This window comes from Pinus tabuliformis, chromosome 9 (genome assembly GCF_031772625.1).
Source record: "Pinus tabuliformis cultivar Carrire ecotype Pingquan chromosome 9, CPIR1, whole genome shotgun sequence".
Taxonomy (NCBI): Eukaryota; Viridiplantae; Streptophyta; class Pinopsida; order Pinales; family Pinaceae; genus Pinus; species Pinus tabuliformis.
Window position 1 is genome coordinate 623,398,361 of NC_142307.1, and position 16,519 is coordinate 623,414,879.

A 16,519-nucleotide genomic window follows, 5' to 3' on the forward strand; every position below is an offset into this window, starting at 1 on the left:
AAATAAATTTAACAAAGTAAAGTAAATATCACAATTTATATCAAATTTTATATCAAATTTCATCTTTAATAAAAATGAAAGACATATATAAATGTAAGAAAAACGCTAAAACCCAGATAATCCGACATGTGATCTCTATGTTTATTTCAAACTTCAACATTACACCGATGGTATGAATGCACATTATCATGGTGGGGTGAATATGCAGCCGCAAACGCAAACTATTATTGAAATTCTTAGAAAGCTCCCTAGAAATCAATTTTCATTAGATCATGAAACGATCCAGCAGACTCTTTCCCTTTAATTCATGGTTCCAGAATGTTGTCACATACTCTTCAAACTTATATCCTCGATACAAAGCTAGCTGTTGTTCATTCACCAAGCTGGTTGCAGGAGCAATAAATGTTGGGTATTTATCTTTCAAAATGGGGAAAATACCAAAAACCAAATATTCAAACACACAGAGGTAATGCTCTGTTTTTACTTTGCTCCAGGATCTTTTGTGCATAGAAGACTTAAAAGAAATTTCACTCAGAGAACTAGAGTATTTCACCACCATAAAAGATTTCTATTCATTAAAACAAAAACTGATACATCCTCTTTTACTGAGAGGGATTTACCACTGTAAAATTGTTTTCATATTCACTGCTGTGAAAAACAACTTACTGCTGTAACAAAAGTTTACATGAGCTTACTGCTGTAAAACAAAATTTACATTCACTGGTGTGAAACACTTTTACATGCTGCTGTAAAAACAAAACTTACAGAGTTACAAAAAACTCGCTCCAACATTTCCTTTATGCACTGCTGTGCAAAACTACACATGGTTTTTCCACACACCTGAAATTACATCACCCTGGTTCTATCTTTTTACACACTGCTGTGTGGGTTACAATACATCGCACTGCTGTGCCTCACTCTTCAATTTCATTACATCGCACTGCTGTGCATTACCATACCTCTTCTACCTTACAATGCACACACAAGAAAACATTACATATATATTCATGGCAATAAAACAAAAGGACTTACATACGTTTTCACTTGCCATGCTTCCGTAAAAATAAAAAACAATAAAATTAAATGTTTTTATCAGCCTTTACTTGTGCCCATACTCCCGCTGAAACAAAGTTAAAAACTTCACCAAAACTTACCAACCACAGTAAATTGCATTTACTGTTTTACTGACATTTACTGGTGGTAAAGGAACTTTTACTTCACGTCAAATTTATTAGCTGCTGACCTGTACTTTAACCATTGACTTTATTTGCATCGCATCGCAACTTTTCTCATGTCAAAGACCCCGACTCTATGACATTGCCGATAGCGATGTGCCGATGCGATATCGGCGATCGCTTATCGCAAACACAAAAGCTCCTTTATAACTCCTTCACTTTGACTTTGCCGATGCGATATCGGCGATCGCTTATCGCAAACACAAAGGCTCCTTTATAATTCCTTCACTTCATTTTGCCGATGCGATATCGGCGATCGCAGTTGAAATTATATTTTCAACACTCCCCTTTAATTTCAACTGCTGGGCATTCAATCATACCCAAACACTTCCTCACATGGAGGGATTCACTAACTGCTGTTACAAGAATATCTTCCTCACATAGAGGGGTTCACCAATCTTCCTCGCATAGAGGGATTCACCAACTGCTTCTGCTGCAGTTCATAAACAAACAAAGTTGTCTTCCTCTTAATAGAGGGATTAACCTGAAACTATGCTTAAGAGCACCTTCCTCATGACAGAGGGATCTACCAAACTATGCTAGAGAGCATCTTCCTCTGAACAGAGGGATTCACCAATGTAACTGTGCTTAAGAGCACCTTCCTCATTATGGAGGGATTCACTAATGACAATGTGCTTAAAAGCACCTTCCTCTTCAATAGAGGGTTTCACCAAATGACTGCTTCAAATGCAGTTCCAAAACAAACAACCATTGCACTGCTGTGTGTGCAAACTCATTACGATGTTCTTTTATGCTGCTGCATATTCTCTGCTGCACTGTTGTGCCATCTTCTTTACTGTGTCTACCTCACACTGCTGTGTCTACACTTGCACTGCTTCTGCACTTTTCAAAGACAAAATACTCTGTCTTTCTTGGAACAATTACGCTGTCCCAATTTACAAATTTACACTGCTGTGTGTAAACATTTCTTACACTCACTGCTGTTGCATATATTGCATTTCAATTCAATTCATTACATTTACCTTTACTGCTGTAAGGAAAATTTCTTTTGCATGTGCTGTTGTTCAAGACTTCTTGCTGCTGCATTTTTTTTATTTGCATTGCTGTGTGCTTCTCCTTCTTGCCGTCATGCTGCTGTCCATAACTTCCTGCTGCTGCATTTTTTTCATATTCACTGCTGTCCATACCCATAACCATGGATTGTCATCCCTGGGTTTTTATTTGCTGTTGCGTTGCCTCTGCAATTTGCACTGTGGCTGCTTTTTGTTTCATCATATTGTTGTGTGCTCATACACTAACTCTTTACTCTCCATTACTTGCACATAGAGAGAAATCATCCTCACGCTGTTTTGCGCTGCATTCTCCACACAACAGAAAATAACACGGGCTGCTGCCTTTTCCTTTTACACCCTTTCATTTTTTTCTGCCACACACATTCTTATACATCCAGTGTGCATTAAAAATCTGCTGTCCCTGTTTTTCTTTAGGCATTTCTTTGCATGTTGCATTGCATACAAAAAAAAACATTACATTTTTTTTTACTGCTGTGTGAAAGAATTTCATTGCATTCTCAGCCACTGGGCATTTACGCTCTGCTGCGTTTTGCCTTCTCATTTTCTTCTCACTGCTTTGCATTTTCATCCCCACTACAAAACATTTCATCTGCTGTGCATTATACTCACTCTGCTGTGAGTGTATTCTCTCATACTACATAAAAGGAAACTACCTTCCATTGCTATGCATTTCAATGCATGTGCACCACAAAAAAAATTTCAAACTGCTGTTCATTCTAATCCATGTGCTCCATAAACAAATTTCAAACTGCTGTTTTATGTTCTGTCTTCCCACTGCTGTGAGGGTCTCCATGCTTTGCATTTTTCTATTATCTCGCTGCTGCTCTTTACATTTCAGCGCTGCCATTTTTCTTCTTTATGCATTTCTGTGCATATTGCATAAACACAAAGCAAAAACATTGCTGATTTCATCACTGCTGCATATTACCTTTCAGAGGGATTAACAAAGATTTCATTTGCAACTGCTGTGCTGCAATACATCCTCCATCAACAAATGACTGTTAATACAGTCCAGCAACAAAAATTACAAGCTCCCCTTTAATGTATGCTTGTCTTCTTTTGGCAAGTTTTCTCAAAACAAACTTAGATCAGCTGCGTTGCTTAAGGGGCTTTCACACTGTATTTCTTTTCTTCTCCATACTTGTGTAACTTTCTTCTTTTGTGTGGGTCTAGCTTGCATAGGAGCCCATGTCAAGTTACAGTGATGTGCCATATGCCCAATGTTATGACACTTGAAGCATTCAACATTCTTCATGAATAAAGATTCATGATTTCTTCTTGTGAAATTATTTCTTGGAGATTGTCGGGGACCACAACATCTATCTCCATTAAATGCTCTACAGTCTTTTGCCATATGACCAAAGTTTGAGCAAGCATAACAATAACCATAAAATGAACTTTGGTACCTGGGAGATGGAGGTTTCCTTGATGTACTTCTGAAGCCTTGCTGCCTTGAGATCCTTTGATGATCACCATTACCTCTTGCCTTTTTGACATCAGCTACATTTCTTCTTGGAGCTGGTTTTCTTCTTGGAGCAGGATCTCTTTTATTGCAGCCTTCATTTTTCTCCTTGCCTTTGCTGGAACTAGGAGCATCATCATCTCTCTCTGGCTTCTTCACATCTCCTTTGCTTAAAGCATCCTCATCCTTGTTTGAGGGTTCACCTACATACCCAAGTCCTGATTTATCAAATGGAGATCTGTGATAGCTGAGCATGTCATCCAGAGCTTGAGAGCTCTTCATTATTTTGTTCAGCCCTTCAACCTTCTTCCTGAGGAGGACAATCTCTTCTTCTAACTTTTCACATACATCATTTCTCTTTGCTAGTTGTCCCTCAGTTTCTTCCTTGCTACGAGTAGCTTCAGCTGCTACTATTTTGAAGGAGATAATCTCAGTCTTCATCTTGGAGATTTCTTCATCTTTTGCATGACTGCTCTTCATTTTCTTTTCAGCTCCTTGTGCCTGCTTCCTGGCTTCTTGTAGTTCGGACTTAAGGGAGGAGACCTCTACCTTGTACTGTCCAATCTCTTCTACAAGCTTATTCACTCTTATGTGCCTTTGTTCAAGTTGACTTGTCAAGGCATCTGCCTGCTTCTTTGCTTCATTCAGCTGATTTGTCATGAATATGACTTCTTCATGATGTTTCCTCTTGCATTGATCCAACTCCTTCTTGAGCTTGGCTAGCTCTTCATCCCTTTCTTTTACTTGAAGCTTGATGAGGTCAAGCTTTTCATTCTCAGCTTCTATGATGGGTTCTTCTTGACTCATTGTCATGGTCAGTGCTCCCTTTGCATGAAGGTCATGCAGTCTGTCCCATATATCCTTTGCTGATGTATATTTTCCTAGATTCCTCTTCACAGAATCAGGGAGTCCATCCAAAATTAGTTTTACTGCTTGTGCATCATACTCCATGGATTCTTCATCCATCTTGCTGTCATCAATCACTGACTCCCAGACTTCAATCCCCTCAGACATTAGGAAAGCCCTCATCATTATTTCCCATACATCAAAGTTTCCATCAAACTTTGGGGTTTGAAATAGAATGTATTCTAATGGATTGCCTTCTACTTTAGTAGAAGGGGGAGACACATTTTTAACAGGCTTGGAGGCTTTCTTCTTTGACCTTGCCATTCTTATCTGGGCTTCTAATACTTGACTGTGTTTTTTTTAAAACAACTGACTGTTCCTTCAACAATAACTCAAAAACTTGAGAAATACCTGAATCCCTTTGGCTGAAACTTCACACTGCTGGAGAAGCTTTCTCTGCTGCAACCACACCTTCCTTCAGCTTCTTTGAGTCTTCAAAGAGCATGAACCTGCTCTGTCACCATCAAAGAGCCTGGACAAGCTCTGATACCACTGTTGGGTATTTATCTTTCAAAATGGGGAAAATACCAAAAACCAAATATTCAAACACACAGAGGTAATGCTCTGTTTTTACTTTGCTCCAGGATCTTTTGTGCATAGAAGACTTAAAAGAAATTTCACTCAGAGAACTAGAGTATTTCACCACCATAAAAGATTTCTATTCATTAAAACAAAAACTGATACATCCTCTTTTACTGAGAGGGATTTACCACTGTAAAATTGTTTTCATATTCACTGCTGTGAAAAACAACTTACTGCTGTAACAAAAGTTTACATGAGCTTACTGCTGTAAAACAAAATTTACATTCACTGGTGTGAAACACTTTTACATGCTGCTGTAAAAACAAAACTTACAGAGTTACAAAAAACTCGCTCCAACATTTCCTTTATGCACTGCTGTGCAAAACTACACATGGTTTTTCCACACACCTGAAATTACATCACCCTGGTTCTATCTTTTTACACACTGCTGTGTGGGTTACAATACATCGCACTGCTGTGCCTCACTCTTCAATTTCATTACATCGCACTGCTGTGCATTACCATACCTCTTCTACCTTACAATGCACACACAAGAAAACATTACATATATATTCATGGCAATAAAACAAAAGGACTTACATACGTTTTCACTTGCCATGCTTCCGTAAAAATAAAAAACAATAAAATTAAATGTTTTTATCAGCCTTTACTTGTGCCCATACTCCCGCTGAAACAAAGTTAAAAACTTCACCAAAACTTACCAACCACAGTAAATTGCATTTACTGTTTTACTGACATTTACTGGTGGTAAAGGAACTTTTACTTCACGTCAAATTTATTAGCTGCTGACCTGTACTTTAACCATTGACTTTATTTGCATCGCATCGCAACTTTTCTCATGTCCAAGACCCCGACTCTATGACATTGCCGATAGCGATGTGCCGATGCGATATCGGCGATTGCTTATCGCAAACACAAAAGCTCCTTTATAACTCCTTCACTTTGACTTTGCCGATGCGATATCGGCGATCGCTTATCGCAAACACAAAGGCTCCTTTATAATTCCTTCACTTCATTTTGCCGATGCGATATCGGCGATCGCAGTTGAAATTATATTTTCAACAATAAAAGCATCGTCTGAAGGCGAATAGAAAGTGGGAATTGATATGCGTGCACTCTGCATATTCGTTATTACTCGATGCTCGACGCTCCTAAATCTCCCATTGCTCACAACCTAACGCATTCAAATCACACACTAATCAAATTCAATGAATACTATCAAATTCTTGACTACAGAGAAAAACTAACTATATACATATGCTCATTGTTTCTAACCTGCAGCTGATCTCCCAAATTGACCACAAACGCGTTAGCCACGGGTTCTACGGCAACCCACTTTCCATTTCTGAATACTTGCAGGCCACTGACATTGCTTTGCATTAACACAGTGAGGGCACTTCCATCTGAATGATTTGGTAGACCCAGAGTGAGATCTGGGTTTGGGCATGAAGGATAGTAATTTATATTCATCACTTGGCTATGTTTTCCAAGAATTTTATTCAAGTAATTGGAATCTAGCCCCAGAGCTTCTGAAATTGCAGCCAGCAGCCTTAATATCAATGCTCTCAGCTCACCAGCGTACTTGCCCGCAATATCTCTGTAACAAAAAATCCAAGCTAAACAAGTTAAACTTTTGCATGTTGGGTTAAGATGAATCATTTCTAGTGCTCTATGTCTTACATAAAGTTTTGGTGATAACCTGTAGGCTGCAGGTTTTTCAGGCCAAGAGTCAATGACTTCTTCCAGAGGATGACAAGGCTGCGTGAGATAGTCCACCCAGTTCAGAACCTTGTCTTTGCTGAGATTCAAGCTGGTAAAAACCCGGACTAGCTGCTTTACGTCCTCTGAGTAGAGGCATGCTCTGTCTTCCACTGGCATTTCGTAAAACTCTTTTGCTACCTCCATCATGTTTTTCATGACGTTCTCTGGAACGCCATGGTTCATTATCTGATATCAACAAAAAAAAATATAATACTGAATAGTCTACAAGTATGATATGATAAAAAAATCAACCATATAGTATAAAACAGTGACAGGAGGGAGAATCGTTGGGTAGGGATTGAGATGTGTGTACCTGGAAGAAACCATCCTCTTCACATGCACGTCGGATTTGATGGACTACTGTCATTCTGTTAGGGCCGTCCAGATCTTCTAGGTCTATCACAGGAATGCTCTCAGAATAAGAGACCTCAGCCATCTGTGGGCGCTCATGGGGAGGCACGATATATCTGTCCGGCACCTTGAGGTTGTTTATTCCATTGGACATGAGCTTTTCAATAGCATTACTGAGGTGTTGTGTCGGCACATCCATTGTAGGAGACATCTTCCTCCAATGCTGCTGATGTGCAAATGTGTGATATGGGTATTTATAGAGTTGAGATGCATTGGCCAATGATTAAATTTGATCGGTTGAGGATTGAGATTATCAAATTCTCATTAATATTATGAGATTTAAATTTAATAGTGGTCGTTTCACATCAATAACAGATTGACTTTGAGAACTGGAACGAATCCAAAATCCAAGTGACTCATGAAATGGTCGTTAAATATTAAATGCGTGACTCTATAACGTTGCTCATCAGCATTTTAAATTGCAGTGGGGAACGCATCACGAACGTTTTCAATTTAAAAATAAAAATAAATTTGGTGGGTGATTTCCACGGTAATAATAACTAAATCTAATATAAAGAAATGTGTGACTCTATAACGTTGCTCATCAGCATTCTAAATTGCAGTGGGGAACGCATCACGCAAGGATAACGTGGTTTTCAATTTTATATAAATTTTGAAGTCAAAGGTATATATATATATATTAGTTCATTACAAGTTAAATTTGGTGGGTCATTTTCACAGTAATAATAACTAAATTTAATATCAAAAGACAAGTTAACTTGAATTTAAATAAAAATTAACTAATTTATAATTGTGAATGCCAATATATTTACTATTTTTATGGTAAAAGAACTCATGAGCGACCATAAATTTTATCTGGAGCTTTTTTTTCCTTTGATTTATGAAAGTATTTGTGGCTGTTTCTTGAACTATTTATGAAAGTATTTATGGTTGTTTCCTTTGATTTATGAAAGTATTTGTGGCTGTTTCTTGAACTATTTATGAAAGTATTTATGGTTGTTTCTTGAACAAGGGAAAACCATAGTTGTACCTTTTATTTTTTTATTCAAGGGATGGATCTTGGCATTTACATGATGAGATGTCTCTGTATGTGGTTGAGTTGAGGCTGAAAGACTAGTTTATGTTGTAGAATTTTTTTGTTGCTGGGTATTTTCTAATTTGTGAGCTGAATAATTCTTAGTTCTTTTTGAAGCTTTTGGATCTTGCCATCATGGTGACTTATTCCTGGAATCCGGAGGAGGAGAGAGCCTTTGAGAAGATGGAAAAACATTATGGAGATGATTGGGTTGTTGACAATTCCTATAGTGGAATGATGCATTTTGGTTCTAACTACAAAAACATGAAGTCATTTAGCAATGTCCTACAACCCTTTGCTAAGATCAATTTCAACAAAGTAAGGCAAAGGTAAAGGTTATAGTACAAGTATTTTTGTGTCTAGGTTAATGAAACCACATAGTGAGTTGCCCACATCACCTAAGATGTCTAGATGTAGAAAATGAAGGGGAAAATTCGGGAGTCTTACCCAAATTGGAGTCACTGTAGTTGTGAGTAAACCAAGTTTCCAGAAAAAAGCCAAAAAAAATACACCAAAAAAACCATTTCAAGCAAAAAATTGATCTGTATTTAGGGATTAGGCCTCATGCACTATTTCTCTATTGCAGCCATAACCCATTAAATCTAAAGATAATGGCACACTTCAAATAATCCATGTAAGCATCCTCAGATTGAAGATGATCCACTTTAACAGCTGGATATTTTCCCCTTGAACCACAATGAATGCTTAGTGAGATCTGTTTGGGAATCTAGAGTGTGGGCCTTGGCTTGAGGGTATCCTCGAAAGATTTTGACTTAAACACATGATACACCCTAGTTTTTAGCTCCACTATTTAATCTTGAAACTAAAAATATTGAAACATTCTTGACTATGCCATAATCTCAACTAATTCCTTTCATGAAGTGAGAATTTATTTTCAATCATAAATTTTGGTAACAAGCATAGAGATATGATCAATAGCTTTCACCTAAATGAAAGTGCCCCTTGAAATTTGTTTCTCAAAAATTGGATGCAAGAAAAACTCCAAGCAAAAAATTCTTCTTCTATTTTGTAAAATTGTCATTTTAGAGTTTTTAATTTTTAATATAATTGTTATTTTAGAGTTTTTAATTTTTAATATATATTTATAATGAAATTGTAATTAATTAAATATTTAATTATTTAATCATGATGTAATTAAAAATTTAAATATATAAAACAAGAGCACTGATCGTTACTTATCAATTAATTAAATATCAATGATGCATAAGGTAATCCAAGTTTGCGCATTAAAAATAATATACGGAACATAATATATTAAATTAATTTATATAAATGAATTTTTAAAATAAATATAAAAATATTTATTTATTTATTATTAATTTTGTAAAAAAATCAAATATTATAATATATTAATTTTTTTAATTAAATACAATTATTAATTTTATGTTTTTAATGGAATTTATATCATTTTAAATTAATAAAAAATGTTGATTTTATTTTCAACAATAAACTATAAAATAATATAAACTAAAGGTAAGTTAGAATACATTTCTTTACTTTAATATTTTTTTATTAAATTTATTTAAAGAAAAAATAAATATTATAAGATATTTTTAAATGTCCTCATATCGGGTAAGAATTATGTAGGAGTCATAGGATAATGCAAGTAGCCAAAGCCAATGTTGGCCACAAGGTGAAGGTGATCATCGTAAGAGGTTTGAAGTCTAATCAAACTTAGTAAATTTGTGTGCTACTTGGTCTGCAATAGAGCCCATATGGTTCTTGCTAGCAATAAACACCCTAGTAATCAATATTTGTGATAGCGCCATCATGGGCTATGACACCATGGACATGGTGGAGTACTACCACTATTGTTTGTATCATAACGATAACAAGACAATTAGGGCTATATTCATCACTACCGAGATTTTCTCATTCATGAGGCGTGGCTTGTCTAGTAATTTTTTTTACTAGATGTGGATGAATGTGAAGTTTCTGAGTAGCACTAGGGTTCGTGAAGGTAACCTCTTCCGTTTCTTTGGTTTCCTTCATTGGCTATTTCATTTTAGATGAGGGTTTATATAGTTTGGCGTAATAGTTGATATGTCGAGGAACACCTCTGTCACTACTACACTGAATAAACTTTGGTTATATATAGTGGTTGGCCTATGGAAGCACATAAACCCAACTGTTCTGTAGAAATCTATTTAGTTGGGAAATTTTTGCTTCTCCTGGAAGGGCTTACTAGAGTAGTATTCTCTCTAGTGAAATGAAGTGAGAGTCTTTGGTTTTCAGAAACGAATTTCATTGTCAACTTACTATTTTGTGTTTCATCCCAGTGCTAGTTTACTACTTAGAGTGTCCTAAGTTCTTCCCCGTTGGTCCTAATTTCTTCCTTGTCTATCTTATCTATGCTCGATTTTCATTCAGTAAAATGGCAGGGACAACCAAATACAAGTATGCAAGACAGATTAACCCTGTATGCTCCCAACAATATATGGAGGTATTCATTCTAATTTAGTCTATCATGTGAATTATTTGACACCCTATTTCTCAGATGATCAAGGAACGTCGTGGTCGAACTAGCTCTATTGTCATTTGAGGTGGTGTGGGGGGGAGGAGGGGGGATGGTCCATAGCGCATTGCACCAAGCCTAGCTTCTCGTGCATAGATTGTAGTGGAGAAATCTACAGTAGGTACCACTCTTGTATCAAGCTAGTTTTCTAGATAGAACTGGCTGTAGTTGAGGAGGAGGCAAGGCTAAAGAACATGAATATGTTAGATATGGAGATGCTAGAAACAATTGGGGATTCCATGCTAGTAGCTCATTGCACCCATGCCCAATAGAATTGATACCTCCATGCAATTGACATTTATTTCAAAATGAAGATGGTTATGGGAAAGGATATCCAGGAAAAGGGTGCAAGCCAATAAAAGAATCAGGTCCAGCTTGAGGACATTCAAAGGAAATTGAACAAACTTGACCAAAAACTCAACATCTTGGCTGAGCACCTAGCTAACATTGTGTTTACAAAGATCAAGGTGGAAGATGGACACCTAGAGGCCATGCAAATTGATTCCACCACCAATTAACTTTGTTCATGCATGCCTTGATGTATCCACTTGTTACTTATGTTGTCTCTGGTTATGTCTATCATTGTTTATTTATGTTTATTACAATATAGTAGAAGTAGACTCTTAGGGAATCCTACCCGATTTTGTAATGTAACAATGTTTTGGACATGTAACGTGGTATCCGCCTGTCAAAACAACTTGTGGCAGGATGATAACAATAACATGATAAATCAGGTACATATTTTTCTCCTCCGCCCAATTTCAAATCCCATGGAGGGGACATATTTGGCCCATTGTGATAAGGCTCAAGGAGTAGGCTCCCCAAACCTCGTGGAGTTTCAGTTCTTGCTAAGTCATAAATTCGTGGCATATTTAGTTTATGAACTATTGGATATACTCTTTCTTTTATACTGGTAGCCACTAGATTTGATCTTGAGCCTAGCCGAGATTACTCCAATTAATTACTAATTCATTATGGTAAAAATAATAATACAAAGCTTCTCAACTAAAAATAACATTTCTAAATAAAATTATTGTTTTTATATATTTTATACTTTTAATCAAATTTAATTCAAATATGTTATTTATATTGATGAGAAATTTTAATGTTATTTTTAAAGATAATATGAATTAAAATAAAGTTGAATATATATTCAACAATCCTCTGCACGTTGAAGTCAAAGATAGGCTTGGGAAGGGGGACAAACAATTATGTTGAACTTCTCACTCTAAAGATTCTGTTGTGTTGGGCATTGGAATTGGGTTGCAGATCTCTCAGAATCTTTGGAGATTCCCTCAATGTAGCCAATTGGTTCAATATTGTCCAAATATTTCACAATATATTGGAATTGGGTGGCAGATCTCTCTGAATCTTAGGAGATTCCCTTAATGTATCCAATTGGTTCAATGTTGTCCAAAGATGTCACAATATAACTTTGTTGCCTATTTATGAAGAAATTGTTCAGTTCAAATCATCATTTGACATTATTACATGTTATCATATATACATGGAGCAAACTGTAGAAGTAGATGTGCTATCTAAAGCGAGTGCTGGATAGGATCAACGAATATGGATGCTCAACGACTCAGTAGAGGCGCCAAACCTCTTCCATTAGCACTAGTATTTCCTAGAAATATGAAAAATCTTCTTGTTTTGCTCCTCTTTATTTTTTGATAGATCATAGTGGATAGTTTTTTGTTGATGGCGGAACCTGCAATCCCATGAACTATAGTTGTAGACATACTACTATTTTGCTAGAACTGTTTGATATGTCGATTTTTGTTTTTGGATGATCATTTTTTATATTTTGGGCTAAAGTGTTCTTATAAAGCCCAATTTTTGTATTCTCATGCTATATGACAAACTTATGTTGAATTCCTCAAGCATGTACTTATGTAACTTTTTATAAATCTTAATAAAAGGTTATGATTTTTCTACATAATATAAATAAATAATATATATATATATATATATATATATATATATATATATATATAAAAACAAAAAACCTTCACGCATTTTCTATATATGAGTTGTTAAAAAGGTAATTTAAATCTATACGATATATGATATCGAACTTGTAGATATTTCCTATTTAAGTGTAGTGGAAAAATACTTTCAAATTATAGGAAATCTCTTATAATTATTTTTTTATATATATGATTATTTATTAGCTTTATATTTTAATTATATATTTTATTTTACACAATAAAATATTTTATTTATTTTTATTAAGGGATTAAAATTTGTTTTTAAAACATTTTATAAATCTTTTTGTGTTAGGGATAATATTCAAATTCTGTGAAAATTTTCTTTTAAAGATTTGAGTGTGGAGTTAGAGACATTACCCCTTTTAAATTGTAGCTTGCTTACTAAAGATATCATGAGAAGGTTGATATTAGTGATTTTCATTTCCAATCTCCCAAATCTCACTTTTTCTAGATCATGAGGTTTATTGTGAAGAAATGCATTGGTTATGGCTAGGGTTATGTGACTTTATCCTTAAATCAATTCTTAAATCCCATACAACTTCCTAAAGAAACTTGCTATGATACTAATGTGATCTATGAACTACTATGGATATGCCACCGAAGTAATTGGTTAGAACAAATTTGATAAAATATTGAAACCATGTAGGTTAATTCTTCCCTTAGATTTTAGATTCTTTAATAGTTGTTTCCCCCCTTACATAAATGGAGTAGCCAAAATGTGAGAAATAGAGAACAAAAAGAATATACACACACATCCATAGCAGACACAAGTTTTTCTTTGGGAAAACTGTAGAAATTCCCACTGTAGATCAACAGATTATGCAATAGACTAAAGCAAAATACAAGATCTACTTCTACAACAAACTTTGCGAAAACTTAATCGAATATAGCAAGATCAATGAGAACACATATAACTAAGAATGAGAAATCAATCACACATAACACAGAAGAAATAACCCGGGGAAAGCCTCAGCCTAAAACCCCAACTCTGTATTATCATACAAGTGGAAATATGTTCAAGTTACAAAAATAATCATCTCTCAAGCTATCCTTCTCTCTCTGCAATTAAACAATACAACTCACAAACTGAATAGACACAGTATATGTCCTCCTCAAGCCCTCCAAGCCTCCTATTTCCTTACGCAGTTTTTCTTGGGGTCCAATGATGCCACATGTGTGAATTGGCCTCATCACACTCACAAAACCTGAAGAAGTAACTGCACAATCCTCAAGGAAAGAATTCCTTTTGCATGCAAAATATATTCACAATGGAATATTCTAGCAACTGATAGTACACTATCCCTCCATCTGCTCTCAACTGGGTCTCTGTCTGAACTGACATGCATGAGTTATTTATGAGAGAATATTCAATTATCTGAAGTGCAGCAGTTTCATGAATGCATGCATTAACTAACTGAACTCACAATTAATTCAACAAACTGTTTGAATTAATCTAACTGGACTTGACTCAGTTAACTGAGCCAACTAATTACAACTCAAATTACAACTCATCCTTATCTCTTTAACTAATGGATAAATTCCTCAATTAATGGAGAAACTGTTGCATGTCCCCACATAGACTTCATGTTTGATTTTCTACAACTAATTAACTCATGGTGAATTAATTAATTATTTTACAAACAGCTCCTAAGATCAAATTCAAATTTTTACTTCTCTATTTTAGTTCAGGGACTAACTAAAATAGGAAGGTATGCCGAAATGATATTTATAGTAGTAATAAATTTAGCACTTCTATATTTAGCATTTCTTGTTGCTATTTTCAACACTCCCTCTCAACAAGAAAGGGATTATCAGTAACCCCAATCCTATCTTTGTGGAACTCGAACTTGCATTTAGACAATACCTTCGTCAAAATATCTGCATCCTGTTCCTCGGTCAAAACATACAGCAACAACATGATCCTCTTGACCACACAATCTCGAAGATGGTGATACCGGATATCAATGTGCTTGGACCTGTCATGAAAAACTGGATTCTCAGAGAGTTTGATACAACTCTGATTATCGTGGTAAATCACAGTTGGATCCATCCTCTGACCAAGCAATATTTTAATCTACAAGATGTGGAACCCTCACAAAAGGTACATATTGAATCTTTATATTTAGAACCCAATCAGTTTGTATGGTATAGATGGATTTTATCTCGTAAACCAGTTGTCACCTGGTAAATTTTTATGGAGGAAATGATAGCACATTGTGAATATACAAAGAGAAACACCTTCTTTAGCTAATTGATAAATCTCAAACAAAAGGGTTAAATGGTGGAGCACATTGAAGAATTCCAAAAATTGAATATTAGGGTAACCGATATTCTAGAGGAGAATAGGATTTATGTCTTCATAGGGAATTTAAAAGATATCATCCAACACAAGGTTTTGCTTTGGGAACCTTATTCATTGGAGAAGACAATCAAGGTGGAAAGAAAACTTGAAAGAAAAATTATGGCAACAAGGAAGTATACCAGTCACAACTATACAAATGGAAGTTTTGCTGCTCCTAGTCTTCCACAACCTACAAGGTTGAGACCACAACAATTGGATGAAAAAATAACAAAAGGGATTTGTTACAGTTGTGATAAAAAGTACACTAAAGTTCATAAGTGTGCCAAGAAGAAATTATTCTACATAGATTGTGAAGAGGAGGAAGAAAAGAACAAGAAACATCAAAAGAGGAGGATATACACTAGGAACCAACCACAGAGAAAGAAGAAATGAATCCGAACATATCTTGTAATGTATTGGCAGGAATTACCACTCCTCAAACTCTCAAGATAGAAGGATATATCAAGAAGAAAAAGGTAATAGTGTTGATTGATTCAGGTAGTACCCATAATTTTATTCATTGTAAGATAGCCAAGGAATTGAATTGCTTCCTATATCCAGCATCAGAGTGTCAAGTGATGGTTGCAAATGGAGGAGCTATAAATTGATCTGGAAAGTGCCATAATATCAAGCTAACCATGGGGGAATATGTATTGAATATTCCAATGCTTTCCATTCCAAAGGATGGTGTTGATTTTGTACTAGGAGTCTAATGGTTATAATCTTTGGGGATGATAACTTTCAATTTTCAAGAACTTTTCTTGAATTTTTTTTGGGAAGGAAAGGAAGTTCAATAAAGGGGTATCATAGGGAAACCAAGAAAGATAATCAGCTCTAATGGCATGACAAAGCTTCTAAAGAAATAAAAACAGGGTGTAATTGCACAATTGTGCTCACTAAAGGTTCAAACATCAAAATAATCTATTTCTTTAGATCTCCAAAAGTCTTGGACAATAATTCCAAGGTGTTTGAGACTCCCAAATTCCTCCCACCTATTTGTGATCATGATCATTCTATTCATTTGATTCTAGGAAGTGTTTCTCCAAACATCAAGCCTTACAAATATCCTTATGCCCAAAAGAGAGAAATTGAACGTATGGTTGCAGAAATGCTAGAGGCTAGTATAATTCAACCTAATCAAAGTTCTTTCTTTGCTCCAGTTGTATCGGTGCACAAGAAGGGTGGATTATGGGGTATGTGCCTGGATTATAGGGAGCTCAAAAAGCTCACTATTAAAGATAAATTTCCGATTCCTATCATTGA

General features: G+C 35.5%; 1 protein-coding gene across 1 annotated transcript; it reads right to left on the reverse strand.

The window, feature by feature from the left end:
- Positions 1-265: 265 nt before the first annotated feature.
- LOC149150144 (protein DMR6-LIKE OXYGENASE 1-like) lies at positions 266-7,503 on the reverse strand. Its single transcript, XM_089438284.1, has 5 exons — positions 7,255-7,503; positions 6,880-7,127; positions 6,456-6,777; positions 6,252-6,354; positions 266-405 (listed from the first exon to the last, which is right to left on the reverse strand). The coding sequence occupies exons 1-5, from the start codon at positions 7,501-7,503 to the stop codon at positions 266-268; spliced, it is 1,062 nt and encodes a 353-aa protein (XP_089294410.1).
- Positions 7,504-16,519: the final 9,016 nt, after the last annotated feature.

What these genes read in the sequence shown, in the direction of transcription:
- LOC149150144 (XM_089438284.1), bottom strand. Translation starts at nt 7,503, where the DNA reads ATGTCTCCTACAATGGATGTGCCGACACAACACCTCAGTAATGCTATT. An exon ending in AAGAGGATGGTTTCTTCCAG is followed by an intron (nt 7,128 to 7,254) that starts GTACACACATCT and finishes TGTTGATATCAG; the next exon opens with ATAATGAACCATGGCGTTCC. An exon ending in GAAAAACCTGCAGCCTACAG is followed by an intron (nt 6,778 to 6,879) that starts GTTATCACCAAA and finishes TTTTTGTTACAG; the next exon opens with AGATATTGCGGGCAAGTACG.